Source organism: Vipera ursinii, assembly GCF_947247035.1.
Source record: "Vipera ursinii genome assembly, chromosome: 5".
Taxonomy (NCBI): Eukaryota; Metazoa; Chordata; class Lepidosauria; order Squamata; family Viperidae; genus Vipera; species Vipera ursinii.
This window is the reverse complement of record NC_139518.1, coordinates 97,305,266-97,326,774: the sequence shown is the minus strand read 5'-3', so window position 1 is coordinate 97,326,774 and position 21,509 is coordinate 97,305,266. Positions and strand designations below refer to the sequence as shown.

The following is a 21,509-nucleotide window of genomic DNA, read 5'->3' as shown; positions in this document are numbered from 1 at the left end:
GACAAGGTCTCCACTGAAAAAGTGTTCTGTTGCTTTCGTTTTTCTGGGGAAATTATCAGGTCTGTAACTCAAATAAAAAGGGTTTATTTTCCAGTCTACTGTTAAAAGAGAGGTTGTCTTTGTGAAGTAACAAGGACGTATGTAGGCTGGGACAGAACATTGGCCAAGATTAGCCTTTTGGCTTCATGTCTCAGGAAGGATTGGATCTCCTGGAATCCTGGCCTCTAGCCTGGTGTCCTTTAACCCAGAGGTCCCCAACCTTTGGGGCACCAAGGACCGGTTCCGTGGAGAAAGGTTTTTCCACGGGCCAAAGGTTGCGTGGTTTTGTGTGCTGCCTGCATCCCACGGATGGGGCTTTGCTTGTTTGTGCAGCCCGGTTGCTGGCACGCTGAGGCCCGGTTACTGGTCCATGGACAAGGAGTTGGGGACCCCTGCTTTGACCACTACAAACTGGATTGAATATGTATTATTAGCTCTAGGAAGCCTAGTTTTGCTCCAGAAGGCTACATGGCTATTTTCAAAGCCTAAATCAACGCTGCCTTTCAAACTCATTACTTGATCCATCAACAGGTAGTCTGTGCTTAGAGACCACAAGTGCAACTGGCAACTCTATTAAAATACCATGCGGCCATTACAACAACACTTCCCAGGTGGTCAATAAGCAAGACGTACAAGCCAGACTTTCATTATTTTTTTCAATTTCACTGCTGGGTTCTCCATGGAGTCTGCTTATTGGGAGCCAGCTATGAAACAAATGACAATTGAGTCACTGCAATAGCTTATAAGGGCGAGGACCTTGTGCATCTGTGACTTTTCCTTTCCTTTCCTTTCCTTTCCTTTCCTTCCCTTCCCTTCCCTTAACTTCCCTTTCCTTTCCTTTCCTTTCCTTTCCTTTCCTTTCCTTTCCTTTCCTTCTTTCTCTATTTCCTTTCCTTTCCTTTCCCCTTCCCCTTCCCCTTCCCCCTCCTTTCCCCTTTCCTTTCCCCTTTCCCTTTCTCTTCCCTTCATCTTCATTTCCTCCCTCCCTCCCTCCCTTTCCTTTCTTCCCTTCCATTTCCTTCATCTCCATTTCTCTCCCTCCCTCTCCTTCTGCAGCTATTTTTATTTTTTTAGTGCTATCCTAACTTCAAACAGTTGCTAAACAAGAACGGCGGTTAAGCCAGGCCTACCTTAAAGGATGCCTGTGTTTCTAATTTATTCATTTTTAAATAAATGGATGGACAAGCAATCAAAGCAGAGAAGTGATATTTTTCTTCATGCTTTTATTGAGCGTTCTGGAATGTTCTAAAGGCAAGCGGAATCGCGTGTAGGTGCTCTACATTTTGACAGCTCCTGATCTGGTTGGGCTGCTTTCAGCTTGCTACGTCTTAGGTAGCGCCTCTCTTCAGCACAGCATGCTCGCTTTCCTTCTCATAAGATGAAAGAAAACTCGCACACGACTAAGAGGTCATCATCACAGGACGCAGAGTGCCAGGCTCCATGTGTATCTGCTTTCACACAGGCTCCATCCGCGTTATTCGGTTGTCCCTCGGCCCAGTTGGTGAAGTTTCCTGAGTCATGCACGACGAGGTAGGCGTCTTTGCCGTGCTTCTCCAGAACATTTGCGAAGGCCTTGTTCTCATTTTGGAGTACAGGGGAAGGGATATCGCCACCGGCTTGGACACAAGTGTCTCGGACAGCTGCAAACTTCATGAATTCCTTGTTGGTCACGTACAGTCGTTCACTGCCACTCGCAAAGGATCGAGCTAGAAACACAAGCAAGAAGCAAATGTCTGGCTGCAAAAAAAAAATGCTCCACAACTCATGTTATTTTTTGTTGGTTGGTTGTTTGTTTTCCCTCTCCCTTTAAGCAGAGATTACAAGGAGAGAAAGCAAGTGTGATTTTGGTACTTAGTTCTGAAAGGAAGCGCCACAGAGAACAGCAAAGAGAGAGAAATCAGGGATCTGCAAATGGGCCAAACAGCATGAATCATTTCTGCTTTTAAAAAACAAATGTAAAGAAAAATCTGGTCCTTTTTTTATTTGGGAGAAAAGCACTGAACCGTTCTGGACTTCCAACCAAGCTGGCCCATTTCTGATCTGAAATATGTCTTTATTCTAGTTCCCCCCCCCTAGATGTATTCAGAAAAACTTCACTGGAGATTTTTAAGAAGAGACTAGCCATTCACCTGTCTGAGACGGTATAGGTTGCCTACCCCTGGTATAGGTTCTCCTGCTTGAGCAGTGGGCTGGACTGGAAGACCTCCAAGGTCCCTTTCAGCTCTGTTCTATTCTATTATTCTATTCCTGCTGAAAACATCCTTCTTCCCAGGACATCCATTTAAAGTAAACTGTGGACAAAAAAAACTGACGGGGAAGCTAGCTGGCATTTCTTCAACAGAAACGTGGTTTGCTTAAGCAAGCTCTTTCAAAGACATACTTTCTCAGGTAACATGTCCTAAAAGAGAAAGAAAGTGCACAACAGAACTTGTCAAACTTCAGAATACATCTGGAAAGAAAGCATGAAAGAGTCAGACATGGCTGAATGGATATCATCCATCATCTATCATCCATCATCATCATCATTATCATCATCTTCCATCATTCATCATCCATCATCATCCATCATCATCATCATCATCATCATCATCATCATCTTCCATCATCCATCATCATCATCATCATCCATCATCTTCATCATCTTCCATCATCCATCTTCATCATCATCATCATCTTCATCATCTTCCATCATCCATCATCCATGTGGAATGCTGAATACATCTGGAAAGAAAGCATGAAAGAGTCAGACATGGCTGAATGGATATCATCCATCATCTATCATCCATCCTCATCCTCATCTTCATCTTCATCATCATCCATCATCATCATCCATCATCATCATCTTCCATCATCCATCATCATCCATCATCATCTTCCATCATCCATCATCCATCATCTTCCATCATCCATCATCCATCATCAGCCATCAGCCATCAGCCATACGTTTCGGCATCCCACTGAACAGGAAAAATGATGGAAACTTTGAAAGAGGAACTATTAGCAATGTTCTTAAATGATCGGACACATCACGAAGAGGGTGTTTTGGACCTGGGTGCAAATACAGAATTTCTCTTGCTATTCCCGAAAGGATCTTGACTTTTTTCAGACTTTTGTAGAGTGTGAAAAAAACCTGCCTCTGATTTCAGGAATGCACCCGGTCACCTGAAGGTGGCTTTTGAAAGAGTCATATCTTTTTTTGGAGAAATGGGGAAAAAATGTAATGAACAGCATTTGTTCCAAATAATGAATATTACTTCATTTCCCATATTCTGGGGGGAAAAATGTGGTTCCTTCAAGAACAACCAACTTCCATTAGGGTTCTCCAAATCCAATCTCACCAAAGTAATGCAGGCTCATTGGACAGAAACTCAGTAATAATTGGAAAAATAACCCACCCCCCCAAAAATAGTAATAAGACTACCAAGAAATTCAGATGGCAACCAAAAGATACGGAAAATTGTAGCCCTTTGCTGTCTCCCATGATCGTCAGAATTTTTGCAGCCCAACTTTTGCCACTTATGGTGGACATGAGATAAAGAAAAGAAATATTGCAGAAGGATTCATATTTTAATACAGAACAAAATTAAAGATAAAAATGAAACCCGAAACTTTTCTTCTGGCCTTAATGGAAAAAGAGTTGGCAAAAAAATGATGATGGAACTTTGATCTTGTATACGTTGACGGCAGCCAAACAATTGTATGCACAAAAATGAAAGGACATTTCGATTCCCACCATGGACAAATGGCTACAGTGGTCGATGGAGTTGGCAGAGATGGCTAAATTGACTGTTTTGATTAAAGAAAAGAATATAAGTACTTTTGTTTCTACAGGGAAACCGCTTCTGGACTTTGGAAGCTGCAGACAGAGGTACAAAACTGGAAACTGGGGTAAGAAAAGATGCGTAGGTTGTTTCTGCTGTTTTCATTCAGTTAGACAGCAACCCAGCAATCCACAAGAAGTCCACAAGGGAGGGTAAAAATGTAGCATGTGTGAGAGGCCTGGAAAAGATTGCATGGTCCCACTCCCTATTTTGACCCCTGCCTCCATAGATGCTCTGGTAAGAGACAGGCAGGCAGCATTCAAATTGAATGGAACTCAAACACTTTGGCCACCTAATGAGAAGGAAGGACTCACTGGAGAAGAGCCTAATGCTGGGAAAGATTGAGGGCAATAGAAGAAGGGGACGACAGAGAATGAGGTGGCTGGATGGAGTCACTGAAGCAGTAGGTGTGAGCTTAGATGGACTCCAGAAGATGGTAGAGGACAGGAAGGCCTAGAGGAACGTTGTCAATAGGATTGCAGTGGGTTGGAAAAGACTTCACAACTAACAACAACAACTGGATTTGGCCAAGTGTGATTAGACACACAACGCATCACTTGGAGGAAAAGCCAGGGTTTATTCCCCCCAGGTTTCTTACCTTTGTGGACTGACATGAAGGCATATTCCAAGTTGGTAACCTTTTTTTGAAGCATCATTATATTGTCAAGCATGGAACTCAGCACTAGAAAGGGAAACAGCACATTACTCAAGTCACAGAAGGGAAGGGAAGCTAACCAAACTAGTTGGCATTCAAAAAATCAGCAACTATACTTTCTTGGACTTGCTTGTTTATCTTTCAGGTGTGTTGTGATTCAGGGTCAGCCTGTGGGTTCGGCAGTTGGGTTGGATGACTCAGAGGAGGAGGAGGGGGGTGTTGAAGATCTTGCTGATGAGAGCCCTCAGCCAGGCCCCTCCCACTTGGTCACCACGGAGACCCAGCTGTGTGAGCCTGACAGTGTGGATGAAGATGACCCACAGCTGGCCCTGTATAAGGACGCCCGACGCAGGAGGCAGTCAATTAGGAGTAAACAGAGGAAGGCAATGGGGCTCCTCGGAAGGAGGCAGAGAGAAGCCACGCCCTGAACTCTATATAAGGGGAATATCTGGGAGGGCTGGTTTGCTGAAGGCAACCGCTCGGATGGTTCATGTTTCTTAAAGCTCCTGTTTCTTGGTTCGTGTCTTGTTTTTGTTGCAATAAATTTGGCAAGCGTATTCCAGCCTCATTCCAGCCTCTTGCCGTTTGTGGAGGGGTTGTCCCTGCCTTTTCTGCAGGGCCGGTAGCAGGCTGGTACAGAACAAGGTGAATGTTAGGCATCTCAACTTAATATATCAGTCCTCAGAAGAATGCATGAATGAAATGGCTTGGGGGGGGGGAGAAATTAGATTATTATCTCATTCTCAAGTCTACTTGAACCTTGCCCTTTGTGAACAAGAAGGACATTAGCAAGCCTGCTTTCCTGATTATCCCATTCCAGATGGGAATTCACACCCTGGAAAGCTCTTCCTTGCATTAGACATCCTTGCATTACAGGTCTTGTTTCATCCATCATGTGCTGATTTCTCCAGTTATGATTGCAGGATAGAAGTATTCCAGTATTTGAGAGGCTGCCACAAGGAGGAGGGTGTCAAATTATTTTTCAAAGCACCAGAAGGAAAAACAAGAAACAGTGAATGGAAATTAATCAAGGAGAGAAGCAACTTGGAATTAAGGAGAAACTTCCTTGCGGAGAGGACAATTAACCAGTGGAACAACTTGCCTCCAGAACTTGTAGGTGCTCCATCACTGGAGGCTTTTAAGAAGAGACTGGACAGCCACTTGTCTGAAATGATGATAGGGTTTCCTGCTGCACTAGATCCGCAAGGTCCCTTCCAGCTCTATTCTGATTCTGATTGGCTTGTTGTTGGTTTGGATTTAATCAGTAAAATATTTCAGAGGAACTCTTTTATTAACTCTGCTCTCCAGGAGCCTTTTTGCATTCAGATAACAGAATTGGAAGGGACCTTGGAGGTCGCTGCTCAAGTAGGAGACACTATACCATTTCAGACAAATGACTCCCCAATCTCTTCTTAAAACTCTCCAGTGATGGAGCACCCACAACTTCTAGAGGCAAGATGTTCCTCTGGTTTATTGTTCTAACTGTCAGGAAATTTCTCCTTAGTTCTAGGTTGCTTCTCTCGTTGGTTAGTTTCCATCCATCGCTTCTTGTTCTGCCATCAGGTGCTTTGGAGGATAGCCTGACTCCCTTTTCTTTGGTGCAGCCCCTGAGATATTGGAAGGCTGCTATCATCTCTCTCCTAGTCCTTCTTTTCACTAGACTAGACATGCCCAATTCCCACAACCGTTCTTCACACCTTGTAGCCTCCAGCCCCCTAAACATCTTTGTTGCTCTTCTCTGTATCCTGGGCTGCAATTCAGATAACAGGAATAGCACCCACAAGCTCCCACTTCGGCACATGTGCTAAGCTCCTTCCCCATTCTCAAACATAGGGTTAAAATTATTACTTTGTTCGTCAGAATCTGACAATTCTCCGTTGGCCAGAAGGATGCCCAAAAGAAGAAGACTGGACAGCAGAATCAGACGCATCTTTAAACCTATACAATTCGTAGAGACAGTGTTAGTGTGGTTTTTAGACCCTTGGAATTTGACATTCACATACCAGTTTGCCCAGAAGATGCATAGCAAAAGATGCAACCCCAAGCCAATCTAAGGATATGTGATACATATCCGCACAAATCACTAATTTTCACAAACTATAAGCATTCACTAAGCATACTTTCTAGCCCCTTCATTAGACCTCAGGATGAACCTCCAGCCAGATGCCTCTGAGTAACTATGCATTTCTTAACGAGTTATCCTATGTGGCAAGCAAGCTGTACCTCTGCACTTACGCTGTGGTTTCTGCTCTTCTAGATGAGGCTCCCAGAATGATTTTCCTCCCAGTGGCAAGAGTTATTTTATATCAGTCATGGATTGGGCAACGTGAAGGGCTGTGCAAATTGATTGCTCAATGGGGTACCCCTTGCTTTTTATTCCTCCTCCCCAAAGTAATTATGGCTGTTTATTTAAGAACAGCCTGGTTGTTCTGCCTGAAGGTTCAGAAAAACTGGAAATTTTCCAGTGAAAAAGGGGAGTTTGAAATCTCTCAGAGACCAAAAGTGCAGATCAAGGGGTATGTTTACTTCAAAAGGGGCATATTTATTCTTTCCTAAATACACATAGAACCTAATTTCACTTTATCCCCAGATCACCTCTTTCTATTTCTGACTGAGGGTGCTATCCTTTCCAATCAAAACACGTAAGTTGGGCATTGCTGTTTATGCATTTATGCCCCACAGAGAAACAAAAAACATACTGACAGGAACCTAATGATTAGGATAAACCCATTAAAAGAAATGACCTACATGCTAGGTCATGGATTCCCAAACTCTGGTCCATGGACTCGAAGTGGTCCGCGGAACCAGCCCGGGCAAATGAGCAAAGCTTCATCTGTGCATGCAGAGGATCTGGGTAACGTGTGAAACCATCCCTCCCCCCGCCAAGTCTGGTCCCTGGTGTCAAAACATTTGGGGACAACTGTGCTAGGCAATCTCCAAATACCTTGAAGGATAGGATGGGATAGGATAGGATAGGATAGGATAGGATAGGATAGGATAGGATAGGATAGGATAGGATAGGATAGGATAGGATAGGATAGGATAGGATAGGATAGGATAGGACAGGACAGGACAGGACAGGACAGAAGAGAACAGGGTAGGATAGGGTTGAGTAGAGTAGAGTAGAAACAGAATAGAATAGAATAGAATAGAATAGAATAGAATAGAATAGAATAGAATAGAATAGAATAGAATAGAATAGAATAGAATAGAATAGAATAGAATAGAATAGAATAGAATAGAATAGAATAGAATAGAATGGGACTTTGGAGGTCTTATAGTCCAGCCCCCTGCTCAAGTGGGAGAACCTTGTACCATTTCAGACAAGTGGCTATCTAGTCCCTTCTTAAAAACCTCCAATGATGTAGTGTGCACCATTTCTGAAGGCCAGCTATTCCACTGGTTCAATGATGGCTGCAGTGGTTAAAAAAGATCCAAATAACAATGGGATTGAATTCTCAACACCTACCCTCTTTTTATATCCATTAACGTGATTTTGGGGAAGCATCCCTCTCCCCCCATTCCAAATTCTATATTTTGGGGGTGAGGTAATATCCCTGTTTTTTTAAATTCTTAGGAACATAACATTGACTTTTGAGCATATGCAATGCGCCACTTCAGAAAGGATGGAAACAGGCTAAAGTAACAGCAGTGGGGGGGGGAACAAAACTTGAGGTTTTGAGTTTTAAAGCTATACAAATGTCAGGATAATCTGTTGATCATGAAAAGGATTTGAACTGAATTGAGAAGAGACACTTTATGTCTAAGAATCAGAACAGAGCTGAAAGGGACCTTGGAGGTCTTCTTAGTCCAGCCCGCCGGTCAAGCAGGAGACAAGTGGCTGTTCAGTCTCTTCTTAAAAACCTCCAGTGATGAAGCACCCACAACATCTGAAGGCAAGTTGTTCCAGTTAATTGTCCTCACTGTTAGGAAGTTTCTCCTTAGTTCCAGGTTGCTTCTCTCCTTGATTAGTTTCCATCCACTGTTTCTTGTCTTGCGTTCTGGTGTTTTGGAAAATAAATTGACTCCCTCTTCTTTGTGGCAGCCTCTCAAATTCTGGAATGCTGCTATCATGTCCCACCTACTCCTTCTTTTCTCTAGACTGGCCGTACCTAAATCCTCCAGCCGTTCTTCATATCTTTTAGTCTTCAGGCCTTGAATCATCTTAGTTGCTCTTCTTTGCACTTTTTCCAAAGTCTCAACATCTTTTTTTGTAATGCGGTGATCAAAACTGAATGCAATATTCCAGATGTGGCCTTACTAAGGCTTTATAAAGCGGTGCTAACACTTCACGTGATTTTGATTTAATTCTGTGCCTCTGTTTATACAACCAAGGATTGTATTAGCTTTTTTGGATGTTGTTGCACACTGCTGGCTCATATTTAAGCAATGGTCCACTAGGACTCCAAGGTCCCTCCCACAGTTACCGTTTTTGATCCAGGTTTCTGTACTTGTACCTTTAGTTTTTCTTGCCCAGGTATAAACGCTTTTCTCCACATTAAATTTCATTTTGTTGGATAGGGCCTATTGTTCAAGTCTATCAAGATCTTTTTGGATCCTGAACTTGTCTTCTGGGGTGTTGGCTATTCCTGCCAGCTTAGTGCCAACTGCAAATTTGATAAGTTCCTTTCTATTCCCTCATCTACTTTAAGTCATTTAAGAAGATATTAAAGAGTACTAGGCCTGAGACAGAACCTTGGGATACCCCACTGCTTACCTCCCTCCATGTAGGTGTAGTACCATTAAGGACTACTTGTTGAGTACAGTTTGCCAGCCAACTACAGATCCATCTGGTGGTGATGCTGTCTACCCCACATTTTTCTAGCTTACCAAGCAGCAGGCTGTGGTCTATTTTGTCAAATGCCTTGCTGAAGTCTAAATATACTACGTCCACAGCATTTCACTGGTCTACTAATTTAGTCACTTTGTCAAAGAATGAAATAACATTGGTTTGGTGTGATCTGTTTTTAGCAAACCCGTACTGGCTGCTAGTTATAACTTGTTTTGTTTCTAGATGTTCACAGACCTGGGTTTTTTATTATTTTTTCCAGGTATTGACGTTAGTCTAAAAATGTTGAATATCTTCTTGCAGTGATGCTAAGAGCTTTGGAAAACTGATGGAAGAGAAAAAAAATGTAGCTCAGGGTTGAACTGGGGGTGCATTACCAAACTAGGTAACTGCCTCAGTGCACTGACAAGGATATCTAGTTTGGTAATGAAAGATCTGCAAGAAAACCACCAAGCTCAGACAGAGAGCTCCACAGCTTTAGAAAAACAAGTTTATGGTAACTTGAGCAGAGCTTTTTCAATACTGGTGCCAGCAGCTTACATTCTTCTACAGCTATGGCATCTGTCAATGCTGCTAACATTGGATGTTCTTGCTTTGACAATGTATGGAGATGCAACCATTTTCCTTCTTATGTTTTACTCTTAGAATTAGACTTGGATGATACTGGGGAGGCGGGGAGAAGGAATATGCATGAGAGTTTAGCTAGACATAACAATACTGCACCTAGTGTGAGAACCAAGGTTATTGAAATAAGAGATGATAAGAAATGGCAGGTTGGTGAACAGGAGGGAAAGCCTGCATTTCAAACTAATTGGAGAATGTGATTTATGACAGTTAATTAGAGGAGGGAATTGTGCTTTGGTACTATGTGCTTAGGGGAGGAGAATTCAGATTTTGACTTCGGCTACGTACGTGTTGCTGCTATGCTTCTCGAATAAAGATTCTTTAAGGTAAACACCTCGAAGTTCTTTGAAGAGTTTCATCTGTCGGAGCCAGGACATCATCTTTGAATGGCCTTTTGGCCTTCACTCAGAATGTGAGGTTGCCAGATCTATGAGCCATCATTTTAAATGTCCTGGTGGTGTCCTCAATTTTGATTTTGATTTATTTATTTTTTTGGTATCTTTGGTGTCTCAGTCTGGTTTTTTGCAAGGTAGAAAAACAAGATGTTCTGGAAAAAAAGTTCAGAACATCTTGGTACAGTGAACGACCCAGGAAGAAAAATATAGGTACTCCTCAACTTTTTTTTTTTAAATTCCATTTATATCCCGCCCTTCTCCGAAGACTCAGGGCGGCTTACAAGCTTAGCAGTAGCCTTCATTCTATGTATATGCCTGCTTATTAGGGCTTTCACACACCCCCTAAGCGGCATTATTACAAAGTCAGCTTAATTGCCCCCAACAATCTGGGTCCTCATTTTACCTACCTCGGAAGGATGGAAGGCTGAGTCAAACTTACAAACACAATTAAGCCCAGCATTTATTAAGTGAGAAGTTTGTCAAGTGAGTTTTATTCCATGCAATGACTTTTCCCACAGCTTTTGTTAAGTGGATCACTGCAGTTCTTAAATTAGTAGCATTGTCGTTTTGAGTGAATCTGGCTTCCCCACTGACTTTGCTTGTTAGACGTTCGCAAAAGGGGATCACGTGACCTTAGAACACTGCAACTGTCATAAATGTGAGTCGGTTGTCAAGCATCCGAAAATCAATCACATGACTCTGGGGATGCTGCAACGGTCATAAGTGTGAAAAAAGGTCATAAGTCACTTTTTTCAGGGCCGTAACTTCAAACGGTCACTAAAAGAGAAAAGCATGAGAAAAGCACATCTTCCTTCCCCTGTCCTGACCACTTTCTACAGGGGGATGATCGAGAGCCCTGCAGAAATGTCAGGGACAACCCCTTTTCAAAAGTCAATAGGCTGAAAGTAAGCCAACCAAATTTATTTACACAAATGAAACGAAACAGATCCAAAACAGAGCAAAACAAATACTAAACACAACTAAATCAGAAGCTGTTCAAACGGTTGCGTTCAGCAACCAGCACCTCCCACACATTCCCCTTTTAAACACAGTTTCAAGGCGTGGCTTCTCTTTGCCTCCTCCTGAGGTGCCTCATTGCCTTCCTTTGTTTACTCCTGCTTGTCTGCCTCCTGCTTCAGGCGTCCTTGAACAAAACCAGCTGTGAATCGTCTTCGTCCAAGCTGTCAGGCTCACACAGCTGGGTCTGAGGAGGAACCAGATGGGAGGGGCCTGGCTGAGAGCTCTGCAATGCCTCAGAACTGTCCTCTGCAGGCTCTCCAATCCCCTCCTCCTCCTCCTCAGAATTGTCCAATTCAGCTGCCGAACCCACAGGCTGACACTGAATCACAACAACAGTCTGGTTTGGAAGCATCGCTGCTTCAGATAGGAAGGCAGTGCAGAGAGTGGTGAGGATGGCAGAAAAGATCATTGGCAGAATAACACAGTGGGAAGGGACCTTGGAGGTCTTCTAGCCCAACCCCCTGCTCAAACAGGAAACACTGTACTATTTCAAACAAACGGCTGTCCAGTCTCTTTTGAAAAATCTCCAGCGATGAAGCACCCACAACTTTTGAAGGCAAGCTATTCACTAATTAGTTGTTCTCACTATCAGGAAATTTCTCCTTATTTCTAGGTTGCTTCTCTGCTTGATTAGTTTCCATCCATTTCTTGTCCTGCCTTCAGGTGCTTTGGAGAATAGCTTGACTCCCTCTTCTTTGGGGCAACCCCTGAGGTATTGGTAGACTGCTATCATGTCACCCCCTAATCCTTCTTTTTCTTAAATTAGGCATACCCAATTCCTGCAACTGTCCTTCATATGTTTTAGCCCCAGTCTATTAAATATATATAATATATTATCTATAATCTATTAACCAAATAGATTAAACTGTTGGTGGAACATTTAGATTCAAACTGTTTTGCTTTGTGGTTTTTTTATTACTTATGGGCAATCTTGGACTGAGAGTCACCATATTCAAGTTATTAACACACATACACACACATATTCTGCTCTGGATTATCCTTGATGCTTGCTTGTGTAAGCATGACTCATAAGCATATTAGGTATTAAGTCTCACACAATTGCTCTTGTGTAGACTGGAAGATTAATTCTCTCTTTGTTAGCCACCTCCAGGTCCCCTTCTCCATCCCCACCACTTAGAGGGAGGACAATTTGAGGTAGGGATACTTCCTGCTTCAGATATCCCTTCCCTAATCATGAAATAGTAAGGAAGGAGCCAGCAACTTTGTAAAAGTTTCATCCTGTTTGTTTGGTGATAATGATGGCTGATAGTCAATACTCAACCTGAATTTTGGGTTCTGTTTGTGCACTTGAATGGATTTCTTTTGTTCAGTTGCTAAGTTGTGTCTGTCTCTTCATGACCCCATGGATCCCAGCACACCAGATCCCCCTGTCCTCCACTGTCTTCCAGAGTTTGCCCAAATACATCTTCATTACATCAATAACACTATCTAATCATCTAATCACCAAGATCATGGCATCCGGCCCCGGACACCAGTTGATAGAATTTAACAGTTTTCCCAGACAAACCATCAACCTCTCACATAGTCCATCTAAACAATTTCACTTCATTATGGGAACTGTCTGCTTTCTCTCGGCAGCTGCTGCAGTGTCCTTGGCAAGGTTTCAGGCTCTCACAGTATTCAGGTCTGAAAAGGATTTGTAAATGAAGCTTGGGTTAAGATTCAAGATGTGCTGGATTCTAGATAAGATTCCAAGAAAGCACAGTGGCTTAGAATGGGGCAAAAAAGATGTTGGTTAACACTAAGGGGTTATGTTTGTCCATATGTTCATGTCCAAACCCAACTTTTGCTCAGAATAAGAAATTAACATATATGTGCAGCTAAATGTTAGAGGAGTCTCTCCCAGTTTCTTCTTGTGTCCAAATGATTACTTGAGTAAAATAATTAGGCACTTTGGATTCAATTCATCTTATTCAGGAGAAGAGGAGTTCCTGCTACACAGGAAGCAGAACTATTTGAGGAATGCTTGTAAATAGTGTTGAGATGCACGGAGGTATTTCCCACCCATTGTTCCACACAGAGCCCCAGTGAAAGGGATGGAAAAGAACGCAATAAAACCTGTAGAAGTATCTTTTAAGAAGATCAGCTTTTGACACGACTTTTTTTTCCTCTTCTGTCCAGTCATGTCCAATTCTCAGAGACTGCCTGGATAATTCCCTGAAGTTTTCTAGACCATGTTTTCAGCAGAATTCCCACGCCATGCTTCATCCTAAACCCCATGCCACCACAACTCTTGTCTTGTAAGGACAAGAAGATTACTTTGAAGTTAGGAAGGGAGGATATGCGAAGAGGTGTAACCTTCTTCTCCCACACCCGTATTATTATTATTATTATTTAGGGAAACTGGCACACCCATCTGATTTATCTTTATGGCATTCCCCTATATCTCCAAAAGTCTCTTTTCTTCTTGATGCCTTCCAAATGAGTAAGGACTAAAATTGTCATAAATTGCAGCCCAGAAGTTCTCTGCTGGACAATATCGGCTACAGCCTAACATTATGTGAACCTTTAGACCAGGGGTGTCAAACTCAATTTCATTGTGGGCCGCATCAGCATTGCGGTTTCCCTCAGGGGGCGGGTTGGTATGGCCAGGGTGGGCGTGGCCTACTGGGTGGGTGTGGCTAGAGTGCGTATGGTCTACTGGGTGGGCGTGGCCAGCTCTACGTCGTTCGCCTCAAGGGTGCCTATGGGGGCCTGGGCAGGAGTGGGACAGATCTGAGGGTCTCTGGCAGAAGGAGGGTCTCTGGGCCAGGGCCAAGGCAGTGGGGGCCATTCCCTCACTGTTTCCAGGATGGCTTTGCGGGCCACATGAAACCACTTCGCGGGCTGGATCCGGCTCCCGGGCCTTGTGTTTGACATGTCTGACATACAGTGTAGTACTTCTTTTGAAATGAATCAGTCACCATGGTTTTGGGACAAGACTCTAAAAAACAAGGCAGAAGACTGTGTAATTTCAACATTTAGCTCTTAATTCTATTGCCCGTCCTCTGATATACACCCCATTTGTCATTCTTCATCATTTCATAGTCACTCGATCTCCTTACTTTCACAGCCAGATCAAGGAAGGCAGAACACTTGCCCTTTGAAACAACGTCCCTATGGTTTTGCTCAGGCGGACTTATTATTATAGCTCCCTTATCTATTAGCTCCTTAAGTTTCACCCTGGCGCCTTTAAACATCTTCAAGTTGCCAAAACAAAGAGTTGTAAATTATAATATCACCCCCAAAAAGATCATTGTCGATCAGAGTTATAAGACATGATAAGGACAAAGAATACTTTATTGGCTGAAGTTTATTTATTTATTTATGTGATAAACCTATTTCCTGGATTATGATATGTCTAATAGTAATGCAGATTGAGTCTATATACAGAGTCTTAATTGTTCCCATGGTAGATTAGCACTATTCAATAAAGATGATAAAAGGTCAGGAGGCCAAATTATATCATGAAGAGAGCTAGGAATGTCTAGCTTACCAAAGAGAAGAATTAGGGGAGATGTGATAACTGTCTTCCAGTACATCAGGATCAGTCACAGAGAAGAAGGCATTGACTTATTCTCAAAAGAACTTGAAAGCAGGACAAGAATTAATGGGTGGGAGCTCATTGAAAACAGAAACAGCCTAAAAGTAAGGAGAAAGTTCCTGACAATGAGAACAATTAATCAGTAGAACGGCTTGCCTCCAGAATTTGTTGGTGCTCCATCACTGGAGGCTTTTAAGAAGAGACGGGACAGCCAGTTGTCTGGAATGGTATAGGATCTCCTGCTATGGGCAGGTGGTTGGACTAGAAGACCTATGAGGTTCGTTCCAGCCTTATGATTCTATGTTCTATTGAAGATCTTCTGATGGGTCAGAGTTGAATTACCTAACGCTACCACTCAATATATAGGGATGCGATGGCTCAGTGTGTTAGGATGCTGAGCTTGTCGATCAGAAGGTCGGCAGTTTGGCGGGTTGAATCCCGAGTGCCGCGTAGCAGAGTGAACGCCTGTTACTCATCCCAGCTTCTGCCAACCTAGCAGTTCGAAAGCACGTAAAAATGCAAGTAGAAAAATAGGGACCACTCCAATGGGAAGGGAACAGCGTTCCGTGTGCCTTTGGCATCTAGTCATGCCGGCCACGTGACCACAGAGACGTCCTCGGACAAGCTCTGGCTCTTTGGCTTTGAAACGGAGATGAGCACCGGCCCCTAGAGTCGGAAACGACTAGCACGCATGTGCAGGGGAACCTTTACCTTTACCTTTTTACCACTCAATATACTCCGTGTTATAGTCCACAACATTTTTTGAGCCTCTCCATTTATACATCTCTGCCTTAGTTGCTCAGGCATCAACCATGTGAGCCCCCAAATAATAGGACCACTTACTTCCATTTGCAAAGTCCTCATTTCCTTATGGCCTGCAGAAAACATCTACTCATCGTCGGTGAGCTAGTACTTATTATTCATACTGTAGTCTGGAGCCACAAGTTTGTACTCTATCACAATGTATTCAATAAACCTTAATTATCTCATTAATGGGCCTGCCTTACAGCTTAATGTTTTCCCCTTCCAACAAAACAAGTGAAAACAAAGCTATTGGGGGGGGAAAAATCACTATTTTTAAGTGAATTTGGCTGGAGCTTTTGGGGTGGTGGAAGAGACAGACACACATAGACAGACCTAAAAGTGTGCTGACTAAAAGTTGTCCATCAACACAATGACTAGGTTCACCCAAAATGCTAAAGACCCCACGGATATTTACCCAATGTAAACTCAACTACATTCTAAATTGATCTACTGCTACAAATATCACCACACCATTTCTATTCCAGAAAGCTTATTTGTCATTCTCCTATAATTGTGTTGGTATTGCTTGGTTTTCCATGATGAAAACATGAACCACCGACAAGATTTTATCGATTCATATTTCCTAAGTGTGGTAGGCTCCGTGTTTTGTTAATATGTAAGTTCTGGAACAACACTCTAGGGCAGGGGTGTCAAACTCGCAATGTCACATGACGTGTCACAACGTATCACAACTTTTTGGGGTGGGCGCGGTTTTGCTATGATGCATCCGGCCTGCGGGCTGGCAGTTTGACACCCCTGCTCTGGGGATATCATTTAACGCAGCGATATCCAACCTTGACAACTTTAAGACTTATGGACTTCAATGCCCAGAATTCCCCAACCAGCATGACTGGGCTGGGGAATTCTGGGAGTTGAAATCCATAGATTGCCAAGGTTTGACACCTCTGATTTAACTACTTTGAGGCTACTTTGGGGACACGACTTGAATTTCTTAAAAAAAAAACTGGCATTACATATAGAAGCCAATATATTTGGTCTGGAAGGTTAAAAGAAATCAAGTTCCAGTTTTGCAAGTAACAGGATGCTCTTAATTAATTGATAAAGTCTTAACTTGCAATGAAATCTTTCATTTCCCCAACTTCACCAGATATCTATCAGAAAACTAGACTTTTTGTTGAAATCGCAGATAACTGAAAAGCTAATGTTGAGAGTTAGGGCTGTACATTGTGAAATGACATCTTCCAATGTCAGCAATAAAATCTGTATTGCTTCTCCATTTGCTTGGAGGTTGGTAAACCATCAGAGATTTAAAAAGCAGTGTTTCAGCATTTAGGAGTTCCTTGGGTCTGAATCCTGAACAGAGCTATTACTGGCATGAAGGTGAATTTATGATTACAAGAAAAGCAGAAATAGACTTTATTTTTTATTTTATTTTTTTATTTTTTTGCAGAAGCCCTATTTGAATATCCAGAATATTAGGCTGGGCTTTTTGGAACAATGCAAAAACATTCTTCAAATTCTTAAATTAAGATACTTAATTCTTTTTTTAATTATTATATAAAACAAAGTTAAAATACAAAATACAGAACTCAAAAAAAAAAAAATCCAAAAGGACAAAAAAAAAAAAACCACACAAAAAATCAAAGCATTAAAAAGGTATATATAAAAAAAAACATTATGCACATATTATCCCCTCTAGTTGAATACCGTTTAATATATTACTGCAAATTTAGTTCCCACCCTTTGCAAAACAAGCCATCCAATTTTTTTAAAACTACTGACTCTATTTGCAGCTTGTTAACCTGTCTTCTATATGCTATATTAATGATGAAATACTGGATAATTGTCCTCACTGTGAGGAAGTTTCTCCTTAATTCCAGGTTGCATCCAGTAGCTTTCCAGCAATTAACCGGAAAAACAATATTAGTGAAACCAAAGAAAATTAAAGTTTCAAAACTCTCCATTAATAGGCTGCTATTGTAAGGGATGAGGTGGCTCAGTGGGTTAGGACGCTGAGCTCGTCGATCAAAAGGTCGGCAGTTTGGCGTCGATCAGAAGCAGTGGCGTAGCGTGGGTTGTCAGCACCCAGGGCAAGGCAAGTAATTTGCGCCCCCTAACCGCACGCCTGGCACTCCCCCCTCCACAGTGGGTGGCGACCCGGCAGCTCGGATCGGATTCGCACAGCCAGCACTGCAGTGAGAGAGAGTGAGTGAGTGAGCCAGGCAGGGGCAGAGAGCTGCGAGTGCGAGCGCACCCCCCCAGATGTTGCACCCAGTGCGGCCGGGCCCCCCATGCACCCCCCACGCTACGCCACTGATCAGAAGGTCCGCCTTTGGCGTCTAGTCATGCCGGCCACATGACCACGGAGACGTCCTCGGACAAGCGCTGGCTCTTCGGCTTTGAAATGGAGATGAGCACCGGCCCCTAGAGTTGGAAACAACTAACACGCATGTGCGGGGGAACCTTTTACCTATTCTCTCTTTTGAATGATATGTAAGTGTGGCTTATTTTTATGTGCCTGCTGATGGCTGATTTGTTTGAGTGACAGGCTTCCAGGAATTCTCTAGCATCTTTGGATTTGGCTTGGTTTAGGATGCTCACACTTTCCCAGTTGAAACTATGGTAACTTTGTCCATGTGTTGTGCAATTAATACAAATGCCCTTTTCTATTAATCCTTATTTTCCCCATTCTAACTCTAACTAGCAAAATGGTAAGAGCCAATTTCTAAATCTGTTCAGTGCCCTTGAAGTTCTACAGACCAGGGGTTCTATGAATGAATCTTTTGAATACCTGTTGGAATGCTATTGTTGAAGAAAATAATGGTGTAACACTATCAGGAAGGGTATATGAATATGGGCAGACATGTCTCGGTGGGGTGTGGACAGAATTGCCCATTAGTGATTATAAAATACTTCGAGTTCCTTAAGCCCTCCAGAAAGAACACCAAATTGCACAATTTTTACAGAAGAATTGCTTACTCAAGTGAGCCCCATTTCTCCAAGGAACCTTTGCAAACAAACCAGAAGCTTGCAAAACTCTTTTGTGGTGGATGAGTGAAGAACATCTTGGGAAATCATGAAGGAAGGCTTGACATCCTTTGTGACAGCACAGTGGGATTCTCACATTTAATTTGCAAAATGCTCTCCTTCCTAAAGGAAAACAGAGAGTACAATTGGGTTGGCATTTACTTGGAGCTGAACCCCTTTGGATTCAATATTTGTTATTTCCAGATAACAACATATGATTGACCTCGGGCAAATTATGTATGAGGCCAAAAAGAGATCCGTAATAATTTATTGATTCAGACAGACAAAATATCTGTTGCATGGTTTGAAGAAATATCCATGTGAACCAGATGACGTGGTCATGCTTTCCTGCCCACCAAGATGGAAAGGAGTAAGGTTAAAACCATGTACATGTTACACCTAGATAGAACACAGAGCTACAGGGCTGAATGAGACCTCAGAAGTCTTCTAGTCTGACCCCCTGCTGAAGGCAGGAGACCTCATACCACCCAAGTCAAATGGTTGTTCAGTCTATTTTTTTGGGAATTCTCCAGCAATGGAGCACCCACAACTCCAGGAGGCAAGCTATTCCACTGATTGATTGTTCTCACTGTCAGGAAATTTCTCCTTATTTCTAGGTTGAGTCTGTCTTTAACACCCTTCCACTCAGTGGTGGGATTCAAATAGGTGAACAACCAGTTCTCTGTGTGGATGCCACTTCCGGAAGTCCATTCTGTGCCTGGGCAACGAAAAATTACCTAACAATTCTGCCAAAGTGGTTTGAACTGGCTGAATCCCACCACTGCTTCCTCCCCGGTACTTCTTGTCCTGCCTTTTGATACTTTGGAGATTAAGCCAATCCCTTCAAACATCTTAGATTATGTGGGAAATCAGCCCTCCAGAGAAGGAAATATTTAAAAAGGCAGAAAAAAATATATTTCCTCAAAGGATCTTAAAGAGGCAGAAAAGCATGCCCAGTTTTCTTAATAGCGCCAAGTCTCCCTCCCCCAAGCAGAAACCAGCTCCGTAGAAATGCAGATGTGATAATCCAGACATGTCAAACACAAGGCCCGGGGGCTGGATCCAGCCTGCGAAGTGGTTTCATGCGGCCCGCGAAGCCATCCTGGAAACAGTGAGGGAACAGCCCCCACTGCCTTGGCCCTGGCCCAGAGACCCTCCTTCTGCCAGAGACCCTCAGATCTGTCCTGCCCAGGTCCCCCCATAGGCACCCTTGATGCGAACGATGGAGAGCTGGCCATGCCCACCCAGTAGGCCACATGCACTCTAGCCACGCCCACCCAGTAGGCCACGCCCACCCTGGTCATACCCACCCGGCCCCCTGAGGGCAACCGCAATGCTGATGCGGCCCTCAATGAAATTGAGTTTGACACCCCTGTGATAATCCATTCAGGAAGGTTGGAGGCCCCCAGCTAGAAGATTAAGAAGACAAAGACACCTAAAATCTACAGACCCCACCCAAACTCTAAAACAGAATAGAATTAACCCACAGATGCCAAAGGGACACAGGTCAAAATACCTGACACAGGAAATACAAAGCCTCAAACAGGAACAGGAGACAACTCCAAACAAAAGGCTCCAGAGGGTATAAAACCCCACTCCCAACATATGCTCACTCTCTTTTCTTCCAGAGCCATCTTCCTGTCTGGCTCTCCTCTTCAATAAACTGCAACTTTCTTTCTAAAGCAGTCGCCATGTTGTTTATTCCCGGCTTGGATTGAACCATGATGAAGGCTTTTCCTTCAACAATTCATTTGGTATCAACTTTATCTCTAGCATCTTTAACAGAGATCTTTTATTTCTCCATCAGTTTGAACGGCTACTGTATGTGAATGAAATGCTATGGGGGGGGGAATGTATTCCGTCGTCTGAAAGCAATCCAGGAAAAATCCGTCTCTGGAATGCCGTAAAATGAGTATCTTCTTTTGGAGAAGCTTTCATTTCAACCTTAACACCTGGATTGGATCATGACTGGAGCTATGCCCCCCCCCCACGAAGTGTCTTAATGAGTAAACGAGATGCTAGTGAGAAGCTGAAAGCTAGTAGCCATTTCCTAAAGCTGCTCTACTCTTACTTTAAGTTCAGTGGGACCATTAATACACTGAAGAGATGGATCTCATTCCTAGCAAGCAGTTTGCCCAAGTGACCAAATTATTTAAGCTTAGTCGGTCTTCCAGCATAGTCAAAATAGCATTTTGGGGTTCTTGTCTTTCTTCTCTAAAATACTAACTCTGCCTTCTTCTCAGATGGCAAGAAATGGGGAATCTTTTTTTTTTCTTTGTATCTGCATCCACTTGGATGAATTCCTTGTCGATTTCCAGTAAGATCGTATGATTGAGAAACTGGAGCTGTTGTTACCTAACTCATGTTCTTTAAAAGGACGGCTAAGCCCTTTAGTGCGTGATCTCTATTCAGGCCCTCTTAGAACATCTGAAATCGCCAAGTGAGTGAATTCAGTTTTACTTTGTCCTTTTTCTGGTGGTTCTTTGGGGAAAATAGGAGAATGAACTGTGCTCATGAAATAGATTGTACTGACAATTCCTTATCAAAGCTGATCCTTTGCTTGTGCTGTACAGCTCTGATTAATTTCAACCACTCCTAGCTCTTCCCAAGTCCCTAAAAAGCTGCTTTTTGATTACTAAGTGCTTTCCACATCTGATTTTTCATTTCTCTCTGGGCTTATCTCAAAATTGTCTTCAGCTTCCACGGCTCTGCATCCAGCGACAGTATAATTTGTATTGTTATCGCTTTGTTGAACACCTTGATTTAAAAACACAGCTGGTGGGTCAGCTGAAGACTTTGTTAGGAGGTGTGCTGCAAAAGAAATTGGAGT

The 21,509-nt window shown here is 42.9% G+C and overlaps 2 protein-coding genes across 2 annotated transcripts in view; one reads left to right on the top strand and one right to left on the bottom strand.

The window, feature by feature from the left end:
• Positions 1-1,260: 1,260 nt before the first annotated feature.
• LOC310641735 (phospholipase A2 myotoxin inhibitor protein-like) lies at positions 1,261-6,799 on the bottom strand. The gene is made up of 4 exons (XM_083364974.1): positions 6,739-6,799; positions 6,364-6,453; positions 4,459-4,542; positions 1,261-1,745 (listed from the first exon to the last, which is right to left on the bottom strand). The coding sequence occupies exons 2-4, from the start codon at positions 6,443-6,445 to the stop codon at positions 1,411-1,413; spliced, it is 501 nt and encodes a 166-aa protein (XP_083221100.1). The 5' UTR covers positions 6,446-6,453; positions 6,739-6,799; the 3' UTR covers positions 1,261-1,410.
• A 533-nt stretch (positions 6,800-7,332) lies between these two features.
• Positions 7,333-21,509, top strand: part of LOC310641674 (pulmonary surfactant-associated protein D-like) — a gene marked incomplete at its 5' end in the record, with an annotated part of 27,837 nt that continues 13,660 nt past the window's right edge. Inside the window, one exon of the mRNA XM_083364912.1 lies at positions 7,333-7,369. Within this exon, the coding sequence (XP_083221038.1) occupies positions 7,333-7,369 (37 nt within the window). The remainder of the gene's footprint in view (positions 7,370-21,509) is intronic.

Bases quoted from the DNA above. Each gene is read 5' to 3' on its own strand.
- LOC310641735 (XM_083364974.1), bottom strand. From the start codon at position 6,445: ATGCGTCTGATTCTGCTGTCCAGTCTTCTTCTTTTGGGCATCCTTCTG. The intron at 4,543-6,363 runs GTAATAATTTTA...TTCCCTTTCTAG, and splicing joins GTCAGATTCTGACGAACAAA to TGCTGAGTTCCATGCTTGAC. The intron at 1,746-4,458 runs GTAAGAAACCTG...TTGTGTTTCTAG, and splicing joins CTTCATGTCAGTCCACAAAG to CTCGATCCTTTGCGAGTGGC.